General features: G+C 45.3%; 1 protein-coding gene across 2 annotated transcripts in view; it reads left to right on the top strand.

Annotated features, from left to right (window-relative positions):
- The first annotated feature begins 1,664 nt into the window (after positions 1–1,664).
- LOC122930895 (homocysteine S-methyltransferase 1-like) overlaps positions 1,665–18,521 on the top strand; it is a 39,413-nt gene continuing 22,556 nt past the window's right edge. The window contains exons 1-2 of one of the 2 annotated variants that reach the window (XM_044284588.1): positions 1,665–1,935; positions 14,510–14,577. In XM_044284588.1, the coding sequence (XP_044140523.1) occupies positions 1,864–1,935; positions 14,510–14,577 (140 nt within the window). In that variant the 5' untranslated portion in view covers positions 1,665–1,863. The remainder of the gene's footprint in view (positions 1,936–14,509; positions 14,578–18,521) is intronic. The other variant, XM_044284589.1, reaches the window with a different exon arrangement.

The following is an 18,521-nucleotide window of genomic DNA, read 5'->3' as shown; positions in this document are numbered from 1 at the left end:
CAAGTCCTTGCCAAGCCAGGGCCCGTAACAACTAAACCGCAATCAAATAAAGAAAAGAAACAATTTAGACTACATAATGCTGTTACTGTACTCAGGAAAGGAAGCCATCGTTAACCAGCGGTGACAAGTGGAAAGGCGTAGATTTCTATCACAGTCATCCCTGGTGCCCGGCTGACAATCTGAACCACAACAGCGGCTGAAATGCTGTATTTATGATTTTATTATAATATATTTATAGTATAACACACAGAGGACAGACACTGTATAATAAATGTCATTGCTGTGATTACACAAGCTCTAATTGCACATGAAACCTACAAACAACTACCAGACCGCTTATGAATTAATGTAATTTTATTACATAATTACAAAAAGCTATCTCACAAACATGATTAAAAGAACATGGGTGCAGGGAAAAGGTGACATCATCTGGAGGATGAACACAGCGGATACTACGTTCATGGATCTGTCCATCTATACAAACACGATTGACAATTAAATGCAAGTGCAGAAAACATATTCCATAATAATCAAATGGACGACGAACGATCTAAATGAATGGGGCGGGAAATACAATCATATATAGAGAAAATGAAATAAAGAAAGAGGGGCGGCCGCCCAAAATAAGATACATGAATAAATAGAAAACATAATTATATAGAAAAAAATTCAAAAAAATTGATAAACTAGAAGCATGATTATATAAAAAATATATACAATGAATTTACTCTATATAATCATAGATATATCATAGATATTGTATCACCAAATGCAAAACATGATTCTAAACACGATGAATTATTACAAGATTAAACATATCATAATAAATAAAGATTACAATAAAAAAATTATAAAAAAATTACATAATAAAAAGGTGAAAAAATTGTGATGCAAAAATTAATAAATAATTATTTAGATTATGCAAATAAATAATTAAGAAATAATGAAATATTACTACAATGGTGTAAATTTTTTATTTTATTATAAAAATAGAATAAAATGTGGCACATTTTTTTTATAGTATTATGACTAAAAAAATGTTAACACCTACAAACAACTACCAGACCGCTTATTACATAATTACAAAAAATGTAATAAGCGGTCTGGTAGTTGTTTGTAGGTGTTATGTTATGGAGTATACAACAGGCTTCTGTGAGCAATTATATTCATGTGTTTTGAATAGTATAGGAATCCCTGGTTGGGGCATATATTGGGTATTTTACTAATTGCACATGATAGTCTGTGGCCCTGTATGCGATGCAAAGTACTGCACAGAAACAAAGAGAACAGCAGTCCTGTATTATGACCCATACAGCACAGCGTTACCTCCGCGCCCCCATTCACAAGTTACTGTGCACACTGACTGCTGATAGATGCTAGAATGGAGTTGTTGGAAGGAGGTTTGTGGTGTCACTGGTCACATGCCCCTTTATGGTCACATGACCGAATGTGGGCAGTATTGCCACTTCCAGTACATCTAACGCTGATTGGGTAAATTCAAGGCACGTGATGGAAGTGACTTCTGGGAACTGTAGTTTTGCATTTGGAATACCAATCATCGCTGCGCTCTGCTGGACTACGATATCCACAATGCAGCGTCCTAATTGACAGGTATTCAATCGCCCTATGGACGAAAGAGGGCGCTGTAAGATGCAGACAGGACACGGAAATGTATTGATGTTTGCTTTCTGAGCTTTGCCTTCTGTCTTCAGCGTTTCTGCGTTCACCACAGCGCCGCCTGTAGGATGGGCGGACTATTGCCTCTGTTCTTGAACTTCAGTAAATTAGCTGGATGCAATGCTCTGCAGGGTCCAGCCCTGAGTACAGAGTTCCTGTGGTCTCCTAGCACAGAGGAGTGTCATTATGGCCGAGGAAGTCACAATATTGAGTGGAGGCTTGTCTACTGAACTGGAAGCTGCTGGTCTGCTTGTACAGGTAACTGGAAATCAGACAAGTCTTCCTGTGTGACATCAGCAGCAGGGATCGAATACTAATGACTCCTGTTCAGACTGAAGGACTGGATTATGTACATGATATATAATGGGCAGTCATGGGTATAATAAACCCCTGTGAATGACACAAACATAATATAAGTATAATACACCAGTGTGACTGACAGAAGAGTAACATGGGTATAATACAGCAGTGTGAATGTTGCAAGTGTAACATGGGTATAAGGCTGCGTTCACACGGGCGAGATTTCCGCGCGGGTGCAATGCAGTAGGTGAACGCATTGCACCTGCACTGAATCCTGACCCATTCATTTCAATGGGGCTATGCACATGAGCATTTTTTTTCATGCATCACTTCTGCAATGCTTTAAAATCGCAGCATGTTCTATATTCTGCGTTTTTCACGCAGCCCTGGCCCCATAGAAGTGAATGGGGCTGCGTTAATAACTAGGGGTGCACCGAAATTTCGGCGGCCGAAAATATCGGCCGAAAATGCACCTAATCTGTTTGTGCCGATATTTTTACATATCGGCCGGAAATAGCGGGGAGGAGCTGGGGGCCGGTGCGTTCACTGTGCTCCGGCCCCCAGCTCCAGTAGTTATAAAATGTTGTACAATTAATTCTATTCACGAGGCCCCCTCTGCAGTATTACATTCAATACAGCCACTTCCTACTCACAGGGCTGTGCTGGCCGGCCGGGCAGAGGAGCGGCAGCATCACGACTGACGTCACATGCCTGCGCCGCCTCCTTCATTCAGAAAGTAGGCCGGGCACATGACGTCAGTCGTGACGCTGCCGCTCCTCTGCCCGGCCGGCCAGCACAGCCCTGTGAGTAGGAAGTGGCTGTATTGAATGTAATACTGCAGAGGGGGCCTCGTGAATAGAATTAATTGTACAACATTTTATAACTACTGGAGCTGGGGGCCGGAGCACAGTGAACGCACCGGCCCCCAGCTCCTCCCCCCAGTCCATCCCCGCTATTTTCTATTAATTGTACAATTGGGGGGGGGGGGGTCGGGTCTGTGGATGGCACTGTTATGAGGTGGGGGGGGGTCTGTGGATGGCACTGTTATGAGGTGGGGGGGGTCTGTGGATGGCACTGTTATGAGGTGGGGGGGGTCTGTGGATGGCACTGTTATGAGGTGGGGGGGGGGGGTCTGTGGATGGCACTGTTATGGGGTGGGTGGGGGTCTGTGGATGGCACTGTTATGGGGTGGGTGGGGGTCTGTGGATGGCACTGTTATGAGGTGGGGGGGTCTGTGGATGGCACTGTTATGAGGTGGGGGGGTCTGTGGATGGCACTGTTATGGGGTGGGGGGTCTTTTAAAAGTATTTGGGCAAAACGGCAGTTTCGGTTTCGGTTTCGGTCAAGGGGTATCCTGAATTTTCGGTTTCGGTTTCGGACCAGAATTTTCATTTCGGTGCACCCCTATTAATAACGCATTGCATCTGCAAGCAAGTGCGGATGCAATGCGTTTTTCACTGATGGTTGCTAGGAGATGTTGTTTGTAAACCTTCAGTTTTTTATCACGCGCGTGAAAAACGCATCAAAACGCATTGCACCCGCGCGGAAAAAACTGAACAACTAAACGCAATTGCAGACAAAACTGACTGAACTTGCTTGCAAAATGGTGCGAGTTTAACTGAACGCACCCTGAACGCATCCGGACCAAATCTGTCACGCTCGTGTGAACTCAGCCTAAGGCTACTTTCACACTTGCATTCAGAGCGGATCCGTCTGGTGTCTGCACAGACGGATCCGCTCCTATAATGCAAACGATGGTATCCATTCAGAACGGAACCGTCTGCATTATATTTCAGAAAATAGTCTAAGTGTAATTTTGTATTCAGACGGATCCGTCCAGACTTTACATTGAAAGTCAATGGGGGGGTGGATCCGTTTGAAAATTGCACCATATTGTGCCACCTTCGAACGGATCCGCCCCCATTGACTTCCATTGTAACTCTGGACGGATCCGTTTGCCTCGGCACAGCCAGGCGAACACCCGAACGCTGCAAACTGTATTCGGGTGTCCGCCTGCTGAGCGAAGCGGAAGCCAAGCGGAGCCAGACTGATGCATTCTGAGCGGATCCGCATCCACTCAGAATGCATTAGGGCAGTACGGATCCGTTCGGGGCCGCTTGTGAGAGCCTTTGAACGGAACTCACAAGCAGAGCCCGAACGCTAGTGTGAAAGCAGCCTAATACACCAGTGTGAATGACCCAAGAGTAACATGGGTATAATACACCAGTGTGACTTACTGTCACAACCAGACAGCTGAGAAGCTCTGACAGAAGCCTTTCAGAACTAGGGTGTTCAGAGGTTATATAGTCGAGGTACATGGATATGCAACCATCCACCTCTGGGATCTTTGCATAGGCTGAGCAGCCAGGGATAGTCTCAGGTCTTGTGCAGGGGTCTCCCTTTTGGTTCCTTAGCTTTGGATCCACTCAGTCATATATGCATATTGCTTTGTCTTGTTTCCTGTACACCGTCCGTGACATTATAAGCCGCCAAAACCGTCTGAAGCATGGATCCGGTTTCACTTTTGGCTGAACGCTTCCAGGGTCTTTCATTTGAGGTAGCTGATCTCCGTAAAACTTTTTCTCAGCTTCAAGTGACCGGTTCAGCTTGCGTTCATGGAGTTTGTTCTGAGCCTAAGATCTCGCTCCCGGATACGTTCTCCGGGGGTAGTGAGAATTTTGTGCGTTTTAGAGAGGCTTGCAAACTCCATTTTCGCCTTCTTCCCCATTCCTCTGGTGATGAGGAACAGAGGGTGGGGATCATTATATCGCTGCTCAGGGGTAACGCTCAGTCTTGGGCCTTTTCATGGCGATACCAGATGTGTGACACTTTTTTGCAGCCAAGGTGGGCATTTGACCAAGATATTTTTCTCACCCAGCATGGGTATATGTAAAATGACACCCCAAAACACATTCCCCAACTTCTCCTGAGTACGGCGATACCAGATGTGTGACACTTTTTTTTAGCCAAGGTGGGCAAAGAGGCACATATTTCAAAGTGCACCTTTCGGATTTCGCAGGCCATTTTTTACACATTTTGATTGCAAAGTACTTCTCACACATTTGGGCCCCTAAATTGCCAGGGCAGTATAACTACCCCACAAGTGACCCCATTTTGGAAAGAAGACACCCCAAAGTATTCCGTGAGGGGCATGGCGAGTTCCTAGAATTTTAAATTTTTTGTCACAAGTTAGCGGAAAATTATGATTTTTTATTTATTTATTTTTTCCTTACAAAGTCTCATATTCCACTAACTTGCGACAAAAAATAAAAAATTCTAGGAACTCGCCATGCCCCTCACGGAATACCTTGGGGTGTCTTCTTTCCAAAATGGGGTCACTTGTGGCGTAGTTATACTGCCCTGGCAATTTAGGGGCCCATATGTGTGAGAAGTACTTTGCAATCAAAATGTGTAAAAAATGGCCTGCGAAATCCGAAAGGTGCACTTTGGAATATGTGCCCCTTTGCCCACCTTGGCTGCAAAAAAGTGTCACACATCTGGTATCGCTGTACTCAGGAGAAGTTGGGAAATGTGTTTTGGGGTGTCATTTTACATATACCCATGCTGGGTGAGAGAAATATCTTGGCAAAAGACAACTTTTCCTATTTTTTTTATACAAAGTTGGCATTTGACCAAGATATTTATCTCACCCAGCATGGGTATATGTAAAATGACACCCCAAAACACATTCCCCAACTTCTCCTGAGTACGGCGATACCAGATGTGTCACACTTTTGCGCATCTAGGCTGCAAAAGTGCCCAAATTCCTTTTAGGAGGGCATTTTTAGACATTTGGATCCCAGACTTCTTCTCACGCTTTAGGGCCCCTAAAAAGCCAGGGCAGTATAAATACCCCACATGTGACCCCACTTTGGAAAGAAGACACCCCAAGGTATTCAATGAGGGGCATGGCGAGTTCATAGAAATGTATTTTTTTGGCATAAGTTAGCGGAAATAGATTTTTTTTTTTTTCTCTCACAAAGTCTCACTTTCTGCTAACTTAGGACAAAAATTTAAATCTTTCATGGACTCAATATGCCCCTCAGCGAATACCTTGGGGTGTCTTCTTTTCAAAATGGGGTCAGTTGTGGGGTGTTTGTACTGCCCTGGCATTTGAGGGTCTCCGCAATCATTACATGTATGGCCAGCATTAGGAGTTTCTGCTATTCTCCTTATATTGAGCATACAGGTAATGAGATTTTTTTTTTCCGTTCAGCCTCTGGGCTGAAAGAAAAAAATGAACAGCACAGATTTCTTCATTCGCATCGATCAATGTGGATGAAAAAATCTCTGCCCAAAAAAAAAGGAAGGGAAAGGCGTCTGCCAGGACATAGGAGCTCCGCCCAACATCCATACCCACTTAGCTCGTATGCCCTGGCAAACCAGATTTTTCCATTCACATCAATCGATGTGGATGAATAAATCATTGCCGGGATTTTTTTTATTTATTTTTTTACATACAAAGTGTTTGCCAAAGCATAGGAACGCCACCTCCTCCTCAGCTCGTATGCCTCGGCAAACGTATCTGTTACTGCAGAGTAGAAATCTCGTCTTGCAGCGCCGCATACACCGACTTGCGTGTAATCTGACAGCAGCGCAATGCTTCTGTCAGAATGCACATCAGTGCTGCAGCTAGTCGATCGGTTGGTCCACCTGGAAGGTAAAAAAAGAAAAAAAGAAAAAACCAGGCCGCAACGCAATAATTTTATTAACTTTGGAACAGAACATGTAAACTTTAACTTTATGAACTAAACATTAACCTTTTTGCTTACTGGTGTTTTTTTTTTTGTGTTTTTTTTTGTTTTTTTACCTTTATAGAACAAACCTCTCCTTCCCCATGGGTCAATGTGCAAAGCGCAAATCGTCCAAAGATGTGGCGAAGTGCGTTATGCACTTTGTCCCAGGTGAAAGGAGACGTTTGCAGCAGCTGTGTGAGTGAATGGGCCCTAATAGCCCTGTGTGCCTGTCCTGGTGAGATGATCCCTATGCTAGGTGTACCTGTGTGTGGTACTTCCGGAAACACTCCCCTAAGCATAGGGCAGGGTGGTCAGGACAGTCAGGACAGAAATAGCGGGTGTCACGCCTTATTCCACTCCTGCTACAGACACGACATCTTTTTCGGGGTGACGGTTGGGTTGAGGTACCAGCAACGACATTGGGGAAATGTCGCTCGTGTAGACGGCTAACTACACTGGTGGATGGGGCCACGGAACCTCCTGGGTACAGGAGGTTCTCGATGATCTCTTCCTGAAATTTGAGGAAGGATCCAGTTCTCCCAGCCTTACTGTAGAGAACAAAACTATTATACAGAGCCAATTGAATTAAATATACAGACACCTTCTTATACCAGCGTCTGGTTCTGCGGGAAACTAAATACGGAGACAACATCTGGTCATTGAAGTCCACCCCTCCCATGTGAAGGTTATAGTCGTGGACTGAGAGGGGCTTTTCAATGACACGGGTTGCTCGCTTAATTTGTATTGTCGTGTCTGCGTGAATGGAGGAGAGCATGTAAACGTCACGCTTGTCTCTCCATTTCACCGCGAGCAGTTCTTCGTTACACAGTGCGGCCCTCTACCCCCTTGCAAGACGGGTGCTAACGAGCCGTTGGGGGAAGCCCGCGTGACTAGTTCGCGCGGTACCACAGGCGCCAATCCGTTCTAGAAACAAATGCCTAAAGAGGGCCACACTTGTGTAGAAATTGTCCACATAAAGATGGTACCCCTTGCCGAATAAGGGTGACACCAAGTCCCAGACTATCTTCCCACTGCTCCCCAGGTAGTCAGGGCAACCGACCCGCTCCAGGGTCTAATCTTTTCCCTCATAGACACGAAATTTGTGGGTATAGCCTGTGGCCCTTTCACAGAGCTTATACAATTTGACCCCATACCGGGCGCGCTTGCTTGGGATGTATTGTTTGAAGCCAAGGCGCCCGGTAAAATGTATCAGGGACTCGTCTACGCAGATGTTTTGCTCTGGGGTATACAAATCTGCAAATTTCTGGTTGAAATGGTCTATGAGGGGCCGAATTTTGTGGAGCCGGTCAAAAGCAGGGTGGCCTCTGGGACCGGAGGTGCTGTTATCACTAAAGTGCAGGAAACACAGGATGGTCTCAAATCGTGTCCTGGACATAGCAGCAGAGAACATGGGCATGTGATGAATTGGGTTCGTGGACCAATATGACCGCAATTCATGCTTTTTAGTTAGACCCATGTTGAGGAGAAGGCCCCAAAAAAAATTAATTTCGGAAACTTGGACTGGTTTCCACCGGAAAGGCTGGGCATAAAAGCTTCCCGGGTTAGCGGTTATAAATTGTGTGGCATACCGGTTTACCGGTTTGTCTCTGCCACAACTAAGTCTAAGAGCTCCGCAGTCAAGAACAGCTCAAAAAATCCCAGGGCCGAACCGATCTGAGCTGTCTCAACCCGAACTCCAGACTGGGCGGTGAAAGGGGGAACTACAGGTGCGGCTGAAGTTGGGGACTGCCAATCAGGGTTTGCCAGCACCTCAGGGATTCTAGGGGCTCTAAGGGCACGTCTTTGCGGTGGCTGCGACGGGGTCACTACTGCACGTGCCACCGTACCAGCTTCAACTGCCCTTCTGGTGCTCGCTACTTCACCATGTTCTACGGCAGTGCTGGTACTAGGTCCAGGAAGGGCTGCGCTGTTGGTGTATGCCTCACCACGTAATCCGACAGCACCAGCCCCACTCTGCTGCTCTTGAAGCGGATCCTGCGCAACCTGCGGTCTAGCGACACGGGGCCGGGTACGCCTGGTGCTATCAGGGACCTCAGCCTCCTCGTCCAAACTTTGGGTCAGAGAGCCACTGCTTTCTACAGGTTTGTATTCTGACCCACTAGATTCATCAGATGAGGGTTCCCATTTTTCATCAGATGAGGGTTCCCATTCCTCATCAGACTGGGTCAGAAGCCTGTAGGCCTCTTCAGAAGAATACCCCCTGTTTGACATGTGGGCAACTAAAGACTACCCAAGAAAAAAAAGCAAGCCTGTCTTACAAATGGGAGGCTAGCGAAGTACCGGAGGCCGCTGCGGTTGATAAAAAATATCAAAACTGATTTTTTTATCGCCGCAGCGCGTGTAAAGTAAATGTGCAGTGATCAAAAAAATATATTTTTTGTCACTGCGGTGGGTGAAGGCACGTCTGGGCGACCGATCAGGCCTGATCGGGCAAACACTGCGTTTTGGGTGGAGGGCGAACCTAAAGTGACACTAATACAATTATAGATCTGACCGTGATCAGTTTTGATCACTTCCAGATACTATAAAAGTACAAATGCTGATTAGCGATACGCTAATCAGCGAATCAGTGACTGCGGTGCGGTGGGCTGGGCGCTAACTGATCCCTAAACTACCTAACCAAGGTGCCTAAACTATACCTGCAGAGGAGCAGGAACCAGCAGAGGAGCAGGCCAGCCATATAACAGATCATATTTACTAATATGATCTGTTATCTGGCACTCTGATTGGTTTTTTTAAAAATCAGCAACCTGCCAGCCGCGATCATTGGCTGGCAGGTTGCTGACGAAATACTCCTCGACGAAATGCCGGCCCGCGATGCGCATGCGCGGGCCTGCTGTGACGAAATCTCGCGTCTTGCGAGATGACGCGCCGATGCGTCCAGGAGGAGTAAATCAACCACCTCCCGGACGCATCGGTGCGTTAGGCGGTCGGGAGGTGGTTAAAGGGCATAGTTCACAATATCCGTTTAATTGTGAGTGATGCTCATGTTGAGGATGTGTCATGTTTCGTCCTTAGCGGTTTGCCTACTCCTCTAGTGTTGGGGCTACCCTGGCTCACTAAACATAACCCCACCATTGATTGGCAAGCGAGGCAAATAAATGGTTGGAGTGACTTTTGCAGAGAGAATTGCCTCACGACATCTGTTTCTGAGGTTGCTACTAAGACTGTACCATCTTTTCTCTCTGAATTTTCGGATGTCTTCTCTGAGAGTGGAGTTCAGGATTTGCCCCCGCAAAGGGAGTACGATTGCCCTATTAATCTCATCCCAGGCGCCAAACTGCCTAAATCTCGTTTATACAATCTTTCCCAACCTGAGAGGATCGCTATGCGTGCTTATATTTCTGAGAGTCTGAGAAAAGGACACATACGACCCTCGAAGTCATCTGTTGCCGCTGGTTTTTTCTTTAAGAAAAAAGATGGTTCTTTAAGACCTTGTCTGGATTTCAGGGAGCTGAACAGTATCACTATTCGTGACCCTTATCCGCTTCCTCTGATCCCGGACCTGTTTAACCAGGTTGTTGGGGCTAAAGTCTTTTCCAAATTAGATCTAAGAGGGGCATACAACCTGGTCAGGGTCAGAGAAGGAGACCAATGGAAGACGGCCTTCAATACCCCTGAGGGCCATTTGGAGAATTTGGTTATGCCTTTTGGTTTGATGAATGCCCCAGCCGTTTTTCAGCATTTCGTGAACAGCATTTTTTATCATTTGATGGGAAAATTTGTATTAGTGTATTTGGATGACATTTTGATTTTTTTCTCCTGATTTCAAAACTTATAAGGAACATTTACGTCAAGTCTTGCTCATCCTGCGGGAGAATAAATTATATGCGAAACTGGAAAAATGTGTGTTTGCGGTTCCAGAAATTCAATTTCTGGGGTTTCTTCTCTCCGCTTCTGGTTTTCGCATGGATCCCGAGAAGGTCCGCGCTGTGCTTGAGTGGGAGCTTCCTGAGAATCAGAAGGCGCTGATGCGTTTTTTGGGCTTTGCCAATTATTACGGGAAGTTTATTTTGAATTATTCCTCTATTGTTAAACCACTCACTGATATGACCAGAAAGGGGGTAGATTTTTCTTCTTGGTCAGTAGAGGCGCGTAAGGCTTTTTCTAATATCAAGGAGAGTTTTGCTTCCGCTCCCATCTTGGTGCAACCTGATATTTCTTTACCCTTCATAGTTGAGGTTGACGCTTCTGAGGTGGGTGTGGGGGCGGTCTTGTCTCAGGGTTCCTCTCCTGCCAAATGGCAACCGTGTGCCTTTTTCTCGAAAAAACTCTCCTCCACAGAGAGAAATTACGATGTGGGAGATAGGGAATTGTTGGCCATCAAGTTGGCTTTTGAGCAATGGCGCCATTGGCTAGAGGGAGCCAGACACCCTATTACCGTATTTACTGACCATAAAAATCTGGCCTACTTGGAGTCAGCCAAGCGTCTGAACCCGAGACAGGCCAGATGGTCTTTGTTCTTTTCTAGGTTTAATTTTGTTGTCACGTTCCGCCCTGGAGTTAAGAATGTGAAGGCAGATGCCCTGTCACGTTGTTTTCCGGGAGGCGGGAATTTTGAAGACCCGGGTCCCATTTTGGCTGAAGGTGTGGTGGTCTCTGCTCTTTTTTCTGAATTGGAGGCAGAGGTGCAGGCAGCCCAGTCAGAGGCTTTGTCCTCCTGGGAGGTGTTTGTGCCTATCGCTTTAAGACACAAGATTTTTAAGGAACACCACGATACGGTCCTTGCTGGGCACCCGGGGGCAAGAGCCACACTGGATCTCATCGCTCAGAGATTCTGGTGGCCTGCGCTTCTTAAGTCGGTTGAGGGTTTTGTGGCAGCCTGCGAGACTTGCGCTCGTGCCAAAGTCCCTCATTCACGGCCATCAGGTCCTCTCCTTCCCTTACCCATTCCTTCCCGTCCTTGGACACATCTGTCCATGGACTTCATAACGGACCTGCCTCGTTCCTCAGGGAAGACTGTGATTCTGGTGGTGGTGGACCGTTTTAGCAAAATGGTGCATTTCATCCCTTTTCCTGGTTTGCCCAATGCTAAGACGCTGGCGCAGGCATTTATTGATCACATTGTCAAATTGCACGGTATTCCTTCAGACATAGTCTCTGATAGGGGCGCGCATTTTGTTTCCAGATTCTGGAAGGCTTTCTGTTCTCGCTTGGGGGTTCGGTTGTCATTCTCTTCTGCTTTCCACCCGCAGTCGAATGGCCAGACAGAGCGCGTCAATCAGAATCTGGAGACATATCTGCGCTGTTTTGTGGCGGAGAATCAAGAGGATTGGTGTTCTTTTTTTTGTCCCTTGCTGAGTTTGCTTTAAATAACCGTCGTCAGGAGTCCTCTGATAAGTCACCATTTTTTGGTGCATATGGGTTTCATCCGCAGTTTGGGACTTTCTCGGGAGAGGGGTCTTCTGGTTTACCTGATGAGGACAGATTCTCCTCATCTTTGTCATCTATTTGGCAAAAGATTCAGGATAATCTAAAAAGCATGAGTGAGAGATATTAGCGTGTGGCAGATAAGAGACGTGTGCTTGGTCTGGACCTGAATGTTGGTGATCTGGTGTGGTTGTCTACCAAGAATATCAAATTGAAGGTTCCCTCCTGGAAGTTGGGTCCTAGGTTTATTGGGCCTTACAAAATCCTGTCTGTCATCAATCCTGTTGCCTACTGTCTTGATCTTCCTCAGACTTGGAAGATCCATAATGTTTTTCATAAGTCCTTATTGAAACCTTATGTTCAACCCATTGTACCCTCGCCTTTGCCTCCTCCTCCGATTATGGTTGATGGGAATCGTGAATTTCAGGTCTCTAGGATTGTGGATTCTCGGATGGTCCACGGTTCTCTCCAGTACCTTGTTCATTGGGAGGGTTATGGTCCTGAGGAGAGGATGTGGGTCCCAGTGACGGACATTAAGGCCTCTCGTCTCATCAGGGCGTTCCATAGGTCCCATCCTGAGAAGGTGGGCTCTGAGTGTCCGGAGTCCACTCGTAGAGGGAGGGGTACTGTCACAACCAGACAGCTGAGAAGCTCTGACAGAAGCCTTTCAGAACCTCCTCCTTGAGTTTCTTTGTTGTGATGTTCAGTTCCTCGTCTCGTTAGCCTCTCTCAGCTGTCATGTAGTTAGACTGATTGCATCCCTTTAAATTCCGCCCCATAATGCATTACTGGGCGGCTTATACTACTTCCTGGAGTGTGTGTGCATGCTGATCTTGTTTTCCAGTCTGCTACAAAGTTAAGTGCTGAACATTTATCTGTTATTTTCTGTTTGCTGGATCCCAGGTGACCCTGACTCCCTCCGTGTCTGGTGTAGGGAGCCGGTGGTCGTGTCCCCTCACTATTGTAGGGTGTTCAGGGGTTATATAGTCGAGGTACGTGGATATGCAACCATCCACCTCTGGGATCTTTGCGTAGGATGAGCAGCCAGGGAAAGTCTCAGGTCTTGTGCAGGGGTCTCCCTTTGGTTCCTTAGCTTTGGATCCAGTGAGTCATATATGCATGTTGCTTTGTCTTGTTTCCTGTACACCATCCGTGACACTTACACAAGAGTAACATTGGTATAATACAGCAGTGTGACTGACACAAGAGTAACATTGGTATAATAAAGCAGTGTGACTGACACAAGAGTAACATGGGTATAATACACCAGTGTGAATGACACAAGAGTATCATCGGTACAATACACCAGTGTGACTAACACAAGAGTAACATGGGTATAATACACCAGTGTGAATGACACAAGAGTATCATCGGTACAATACACCAGTGTGACTAACACAAGAGTAACATGGGTATAATACACCAGTGTGACTGACGCAAGAGTAACATGGGTATAATACACCAGTGTGAATGTCACAAACATATCATGGGTATAATACACCAGTGTTAATGTCACAAACATAACATGGGTATAATACACCAGTGTGAATGTCACAAACATAACATGGGTATAATACACCTGTGTGAATGACACAAGCGTAACATAGGTATAATACACCAGTGTGACTGACAGAAGCATAACATGGGTATAATACACCAGTGTGACTGACTCGAGTATCATGGGTATAATACACCAGTGTAAATGACACAAACATGACATGGGTATAATACACCAGTGTAAATGACACAAACATGACATGGGTATAATACACCAGTGTAAATGACACAAACATGACATGGGTATAATACACCAGTGTGAATGTCACAAGCATGACATGGGTATAATACACCAGTGTGAATGTCACAAGCATGGCATGGGCAGGCCTAAGCTGCTCTAAAGCTTTTGGACTAAAAAGACACCGGCGAAGTGCACAAGAAGTGGGAGGGCAGTGAATGCAACACAGGAGGTCTTCTTCTGATTATGAACATGGACATTTTATGACTTTTTATTCCTTTGAATGCTGATAACATAATAATAAATTGGAGGTGAAAGATATTGCATATTGTGGATTGGATACAGATTTGAAGAGGTGCAAATATTGCACTGCATTAGTAAATCTGACCCCGGGTATTCTATATCGTTCCTTTGGGCTACCTGCACACGGGTGCAGTTTTACAAACAGAAAATCTGCACGTTTCCGCACTAAAACATATGTTGCGTGCTGTGTTTTGTGCCGTTTTCATGCATTTCTTCTCCAGATCTCACCCTTCCATTGAAAAGGGTGAAAACCGCACAAAACGTCATCTACAACGTGTGCAGGTAACCTTAATTTTCCTGGCTCATTATAATTCAAGGAGCATTCCATTTCATTGTGATTTAATCTTCATTTTTTTTTCTATTTTAGGGAGATCCACTGTGGAGTGCAAGACTTCTCCATACTAATCCTCAAGCAATTAAGACCGTACACACCAAGTAAGTTCACGTTAGATGAAACGTGTAATGTGTTCTCCATTGATATAATTACATTGCAAAGGAGTAGAATGATAACTGTTATAGGGGTTCCAGGATCCAGATTAATCATTTCATAAAACTTTTCACGTGTAATAGTGACATGTCAGAAGTTTCATCTGTCGGGGTCAGGCGCCTACTAGGGGCAGAAGAAATCAGTATTGCCCCTTCATCTGTTACACCACGCAAAAAAAACTAAAAACTTTTCTACCTCATCCACCATGATGTCCACAATGAGATTGACCCTTGACCTCTGTAGGGACAGGAACACACAGAGAGAATAAAAATTCCCTCCACCCCCTCAGTGTTTTCCTGCCCCTACGGGGGTTAATACGTGGAGAGAGCCCTCCTGGTGGAGGGAAGAAAAAGAAAGAAAGATTCCATTCCTTTACCGGATCTTCGGCTGTCTTCCCGCGGCAGGGGCTTAGGCTGGGCAGCTGGAGCATCGAGGACCCTCGTTTCAGCTTATGCTGGCGCCTGCGGTCCTTCCTATTCCTCTTTGGGAGGAAGCAGTCAGCTGCAGCGGACTCACTGAGAGGCACTCGCGCAAGTGCGGCTTTCTCTTGTTCTATTAGGTGACCGGTCTGGGGGAGCAGGTGTGGCGCATGGAGCGCTGAGGCTGAGGACGATGCGGCGCATGAAGGAGCCGGCAGTCAAAGCGCAGTATGATGACGTAAGACGCCGGAATTTGAAAAAAATCGCGGGACTCCTCTCAGCACTTGCCTGCAGATCAACCGCGATGTCAGAGACACCTACTCCCAGTCAGGAGGTCCCGGACCTGAAAAAAGGCTTTCCGGAAGATAGGGATCAAAAGAAAAAGCCCTTTCGTCAATTTCAACACCATCAGAGGTCATATAGGGGAAAAGGTAAAGGGGGCAGATGGAGTTACCCCAAAGGGGGAAGAGGTAGAGGTTTCATCCTTAACCCTGAAACGCCAAGGTGGGGGGCAGACTGTTAGGTTTTCTATCTTTATGGAAGCAGATCACAACAAATCCCTGGGCATTAAACATTATTGCACAGGGATACAAGATAGAATTGTCCTCAGTTTCCCCCAGAAGATTCCTAACCTCGTCTGAGGGCAGGTCAGTTTTAGCCAAGTTATGGAAGGGGGTTCCGGAGCTTTTAAGCTCAGACGTAATTCAAAGAGTTCCATTTCCAGAAAAAGAGGACAGGTTCTATTCAAACCTTTTCCTAGTAAAAAAAAGCCAGACCAGTCCTATCGTACCAATATAAATCTAAAGCCGTTAAACAGAAGATTCAAGATGGAATCCATCAGATCCACAATCCTGCTCATCTCTCACGGAAATTTCTGAGATTTACAATAAAAGATCCAAGAGGCGCCTTACATCACTTCCAGTACGTTGCTCTTCCATTCGGCATCTCTTCTGCTCCCAGAGTATTTACAAAACTAGTAGTAGAAATGGTTGCTTACCTTCGCAAGGATGGTTTAATCATTATTCCATACCTCAACAACTTACTGATTATCGCCCGGTCAAAGGGAGAACATTTTGCAGCAACCCAAAGATTCCTAAACATCCTTTCAGAGTTAGCTGGATTATAAACATAAAGAAGTCTTCCCTCGCTTCATCAAAAAGGGTAAGATTACTAGGGGTTGTAACCGTACTGACCTGGAGAATGAAGATAACAAGTCAATTTTACTGCATAGTGTACAGTGTACAGTGTAAAAAAAAAACTATCAGAATTGGAAATTCCTAGGGTCGTTAAGGGGTTAAAATCTAGATGTGTTAGGCAAATTCCGAGTTCATATTTGGAATCAGCGCGCTCATTTTAGTATAAATCACATGTATTTATCTCTGTAGCAAAATCATTGTTGCGCGGTGTTATCAGCTCTGCTGGCCTCTTCCTGGTCAGCAGACCAGGGTGCGAGTTCATAGATAGTCTACTAATTCTTACACAGATAAGATTGCATCTCTGAAGAGAGCCGCTTAGAGCCAATCACAGCACGCAAATGAGCCCTTCTGGTCCTTCATTTCAGTCTCAGCATTTGGACCCCCCACAGTCAAAACTTCTGACATGTCACTATGATGTGTCACAATCTTATGTGCTCGGTGTATAAAGAGAAAAATCTGTAATATACACTTACCATCTTGAAGAAGACCGTTAGCATATCCCTCTGTTTCAGCCACCAAAGAGTCCTGAGTACTCCCTGAATGGTGACTTTGTCTATTGACACATCAAGTCGTATGACCATGGCAGTCCGGGTACGATGCAAAGATAAGGAGTGCTGAGATTATGACTATGGGACTCGTGCTATATGCACGTCTAATATCTTGAAAAGTATTTCTTCAGGGTGATTGCACTGAGGCAAAGGAAAACATAAGGACGGCACCTTGCTAGATTCACCTAAAGGGTGGCATGTGCCGGTGGTCCTGAGTTAGAGAGGGGCATATCATTATTGTGTGTTCTTCCATGATGAATGAAGATAAAAGTAAAAGCGGAATGTAATAATAAAATCTTCCGATAAAGGGGGCAATTTGGTCTTAATGGACACAGGGAAATATAAACAAATGTGTCTAGATATCCTGGGAAATAGGGAGTCAGATGAACTCCTATCCATGGACCCTGGCCCCATGTAGCTCTTTGAATTGAGAGAAATTCTCAACAAAGGATTTCGGAGTAAATTGATAAATGAGGAGGAAATGGATTTCCTTCTGCCACAACACCCGGTCACGGCTACTTTTTACGCCCTACCCAAGATACACAAAGGGACCAGCCCGCTTAGAGGACGCCCTATAGTGTCAGGGGTAGGGAGTATAGGGCAAAATGTAGGCATCTACGTAGACAAGATTATTCAGCCATTTGTAACAGCTTTGCCATCCTATATACGAGATACCTGTGATCTATTGCTGAAATTGAATGGTATTTGCCTTGATGACGCAATAATATTCGCATCTATAGATGTTGAGGCACTCTATAGTTCAATCAGACATGACCTGGGATTGAATGCGGAGGAATACTATTTATCAATGCGTGATAAAAGATTGACAGCACACAATAAATTCATTTTGGATCTATTGAACTTCAGCCTAACAAAGAACTACTTTGTCTTTGACGACCACCACTACCACCAGCTCAGGGGTACTGCCATGGGCAGTTCTTTAAGCACCGTCGTACGCAAATTTACTCCTGGGCTGGTGGGAGGCCAATTATATTGGGTCCGAGGAAATGGAAAAGTGGCAGGACAAGGTAGTTCTTTGGCTAAGGTTCATAGATGATATCTTTGTCTTATGGAAGAGGACTGAAGAATCTTTTGCGGAGTTTGTTATGACCATCAATGCTAATGACCTGGGCCTCAATTTCACATCAACATGCGACAAAAATGCATTACCATTTCTTGATGTGTTAATTGAGAGAGGCATAAACCAGAGCATTGTTACTTCGGTTTACCGCAAAAGCACTGCTGGTAATAGTCTTCTCCGTTGGGATAGTGCATATCCATTCCCTCTACGCAAAGGAATTCCCAAGGGCCAATATTTCAGACTTTTGAGAAATTGCTCTACAATGAAAAAGTTTAAAAAAACAAGCATCAGATCTGAGAGTCAGGTTTAGGGAGAGAGGTTATCCCGATGGCATTTTGCGCACGGCCTTTGAAACCGCGTGCAATGAAAAACGGGATCAACTTCTTATCCCTAAAAAATATAGATTAATAAATGCTACAAGCCAGAATAACATCCAAATTATTGGCACCTTCAATAGTGGACATCAGGCTATTAAAAAAAGTCCTATCTAAACACTGGGACATTTTAAAAGACAGATTGGTTAACAGCCATTTCCAACCGCCTGAGAGACCCGGAAACTGGCTCCCGAGAAAACCCATAGGAACTTTTAAATGCGGTAACTGCACAGCGTGTGGTCAGATTAGAAAAACAAAATAATTAGTTTGCTCC

Source organism: Bufo gargarizans, chromosome 3, assembly GCF_014858855.1.
Source record: "Bufo gargarizans isolate SCDJY-AF-19 chromosome 3, ASM1485885v1, whole genome shotgun sequence".
Lineage (NCBI taxonomy): Eukaryota > Metazoa > Chordata > Amphibia > Anura > Bufonidae > Bufo > Bufo gargarizans.
Note: the sequence above shows the minus strand (reverse complement) of the source record. Positions and strands in the feature narration are given on the sequence as shown.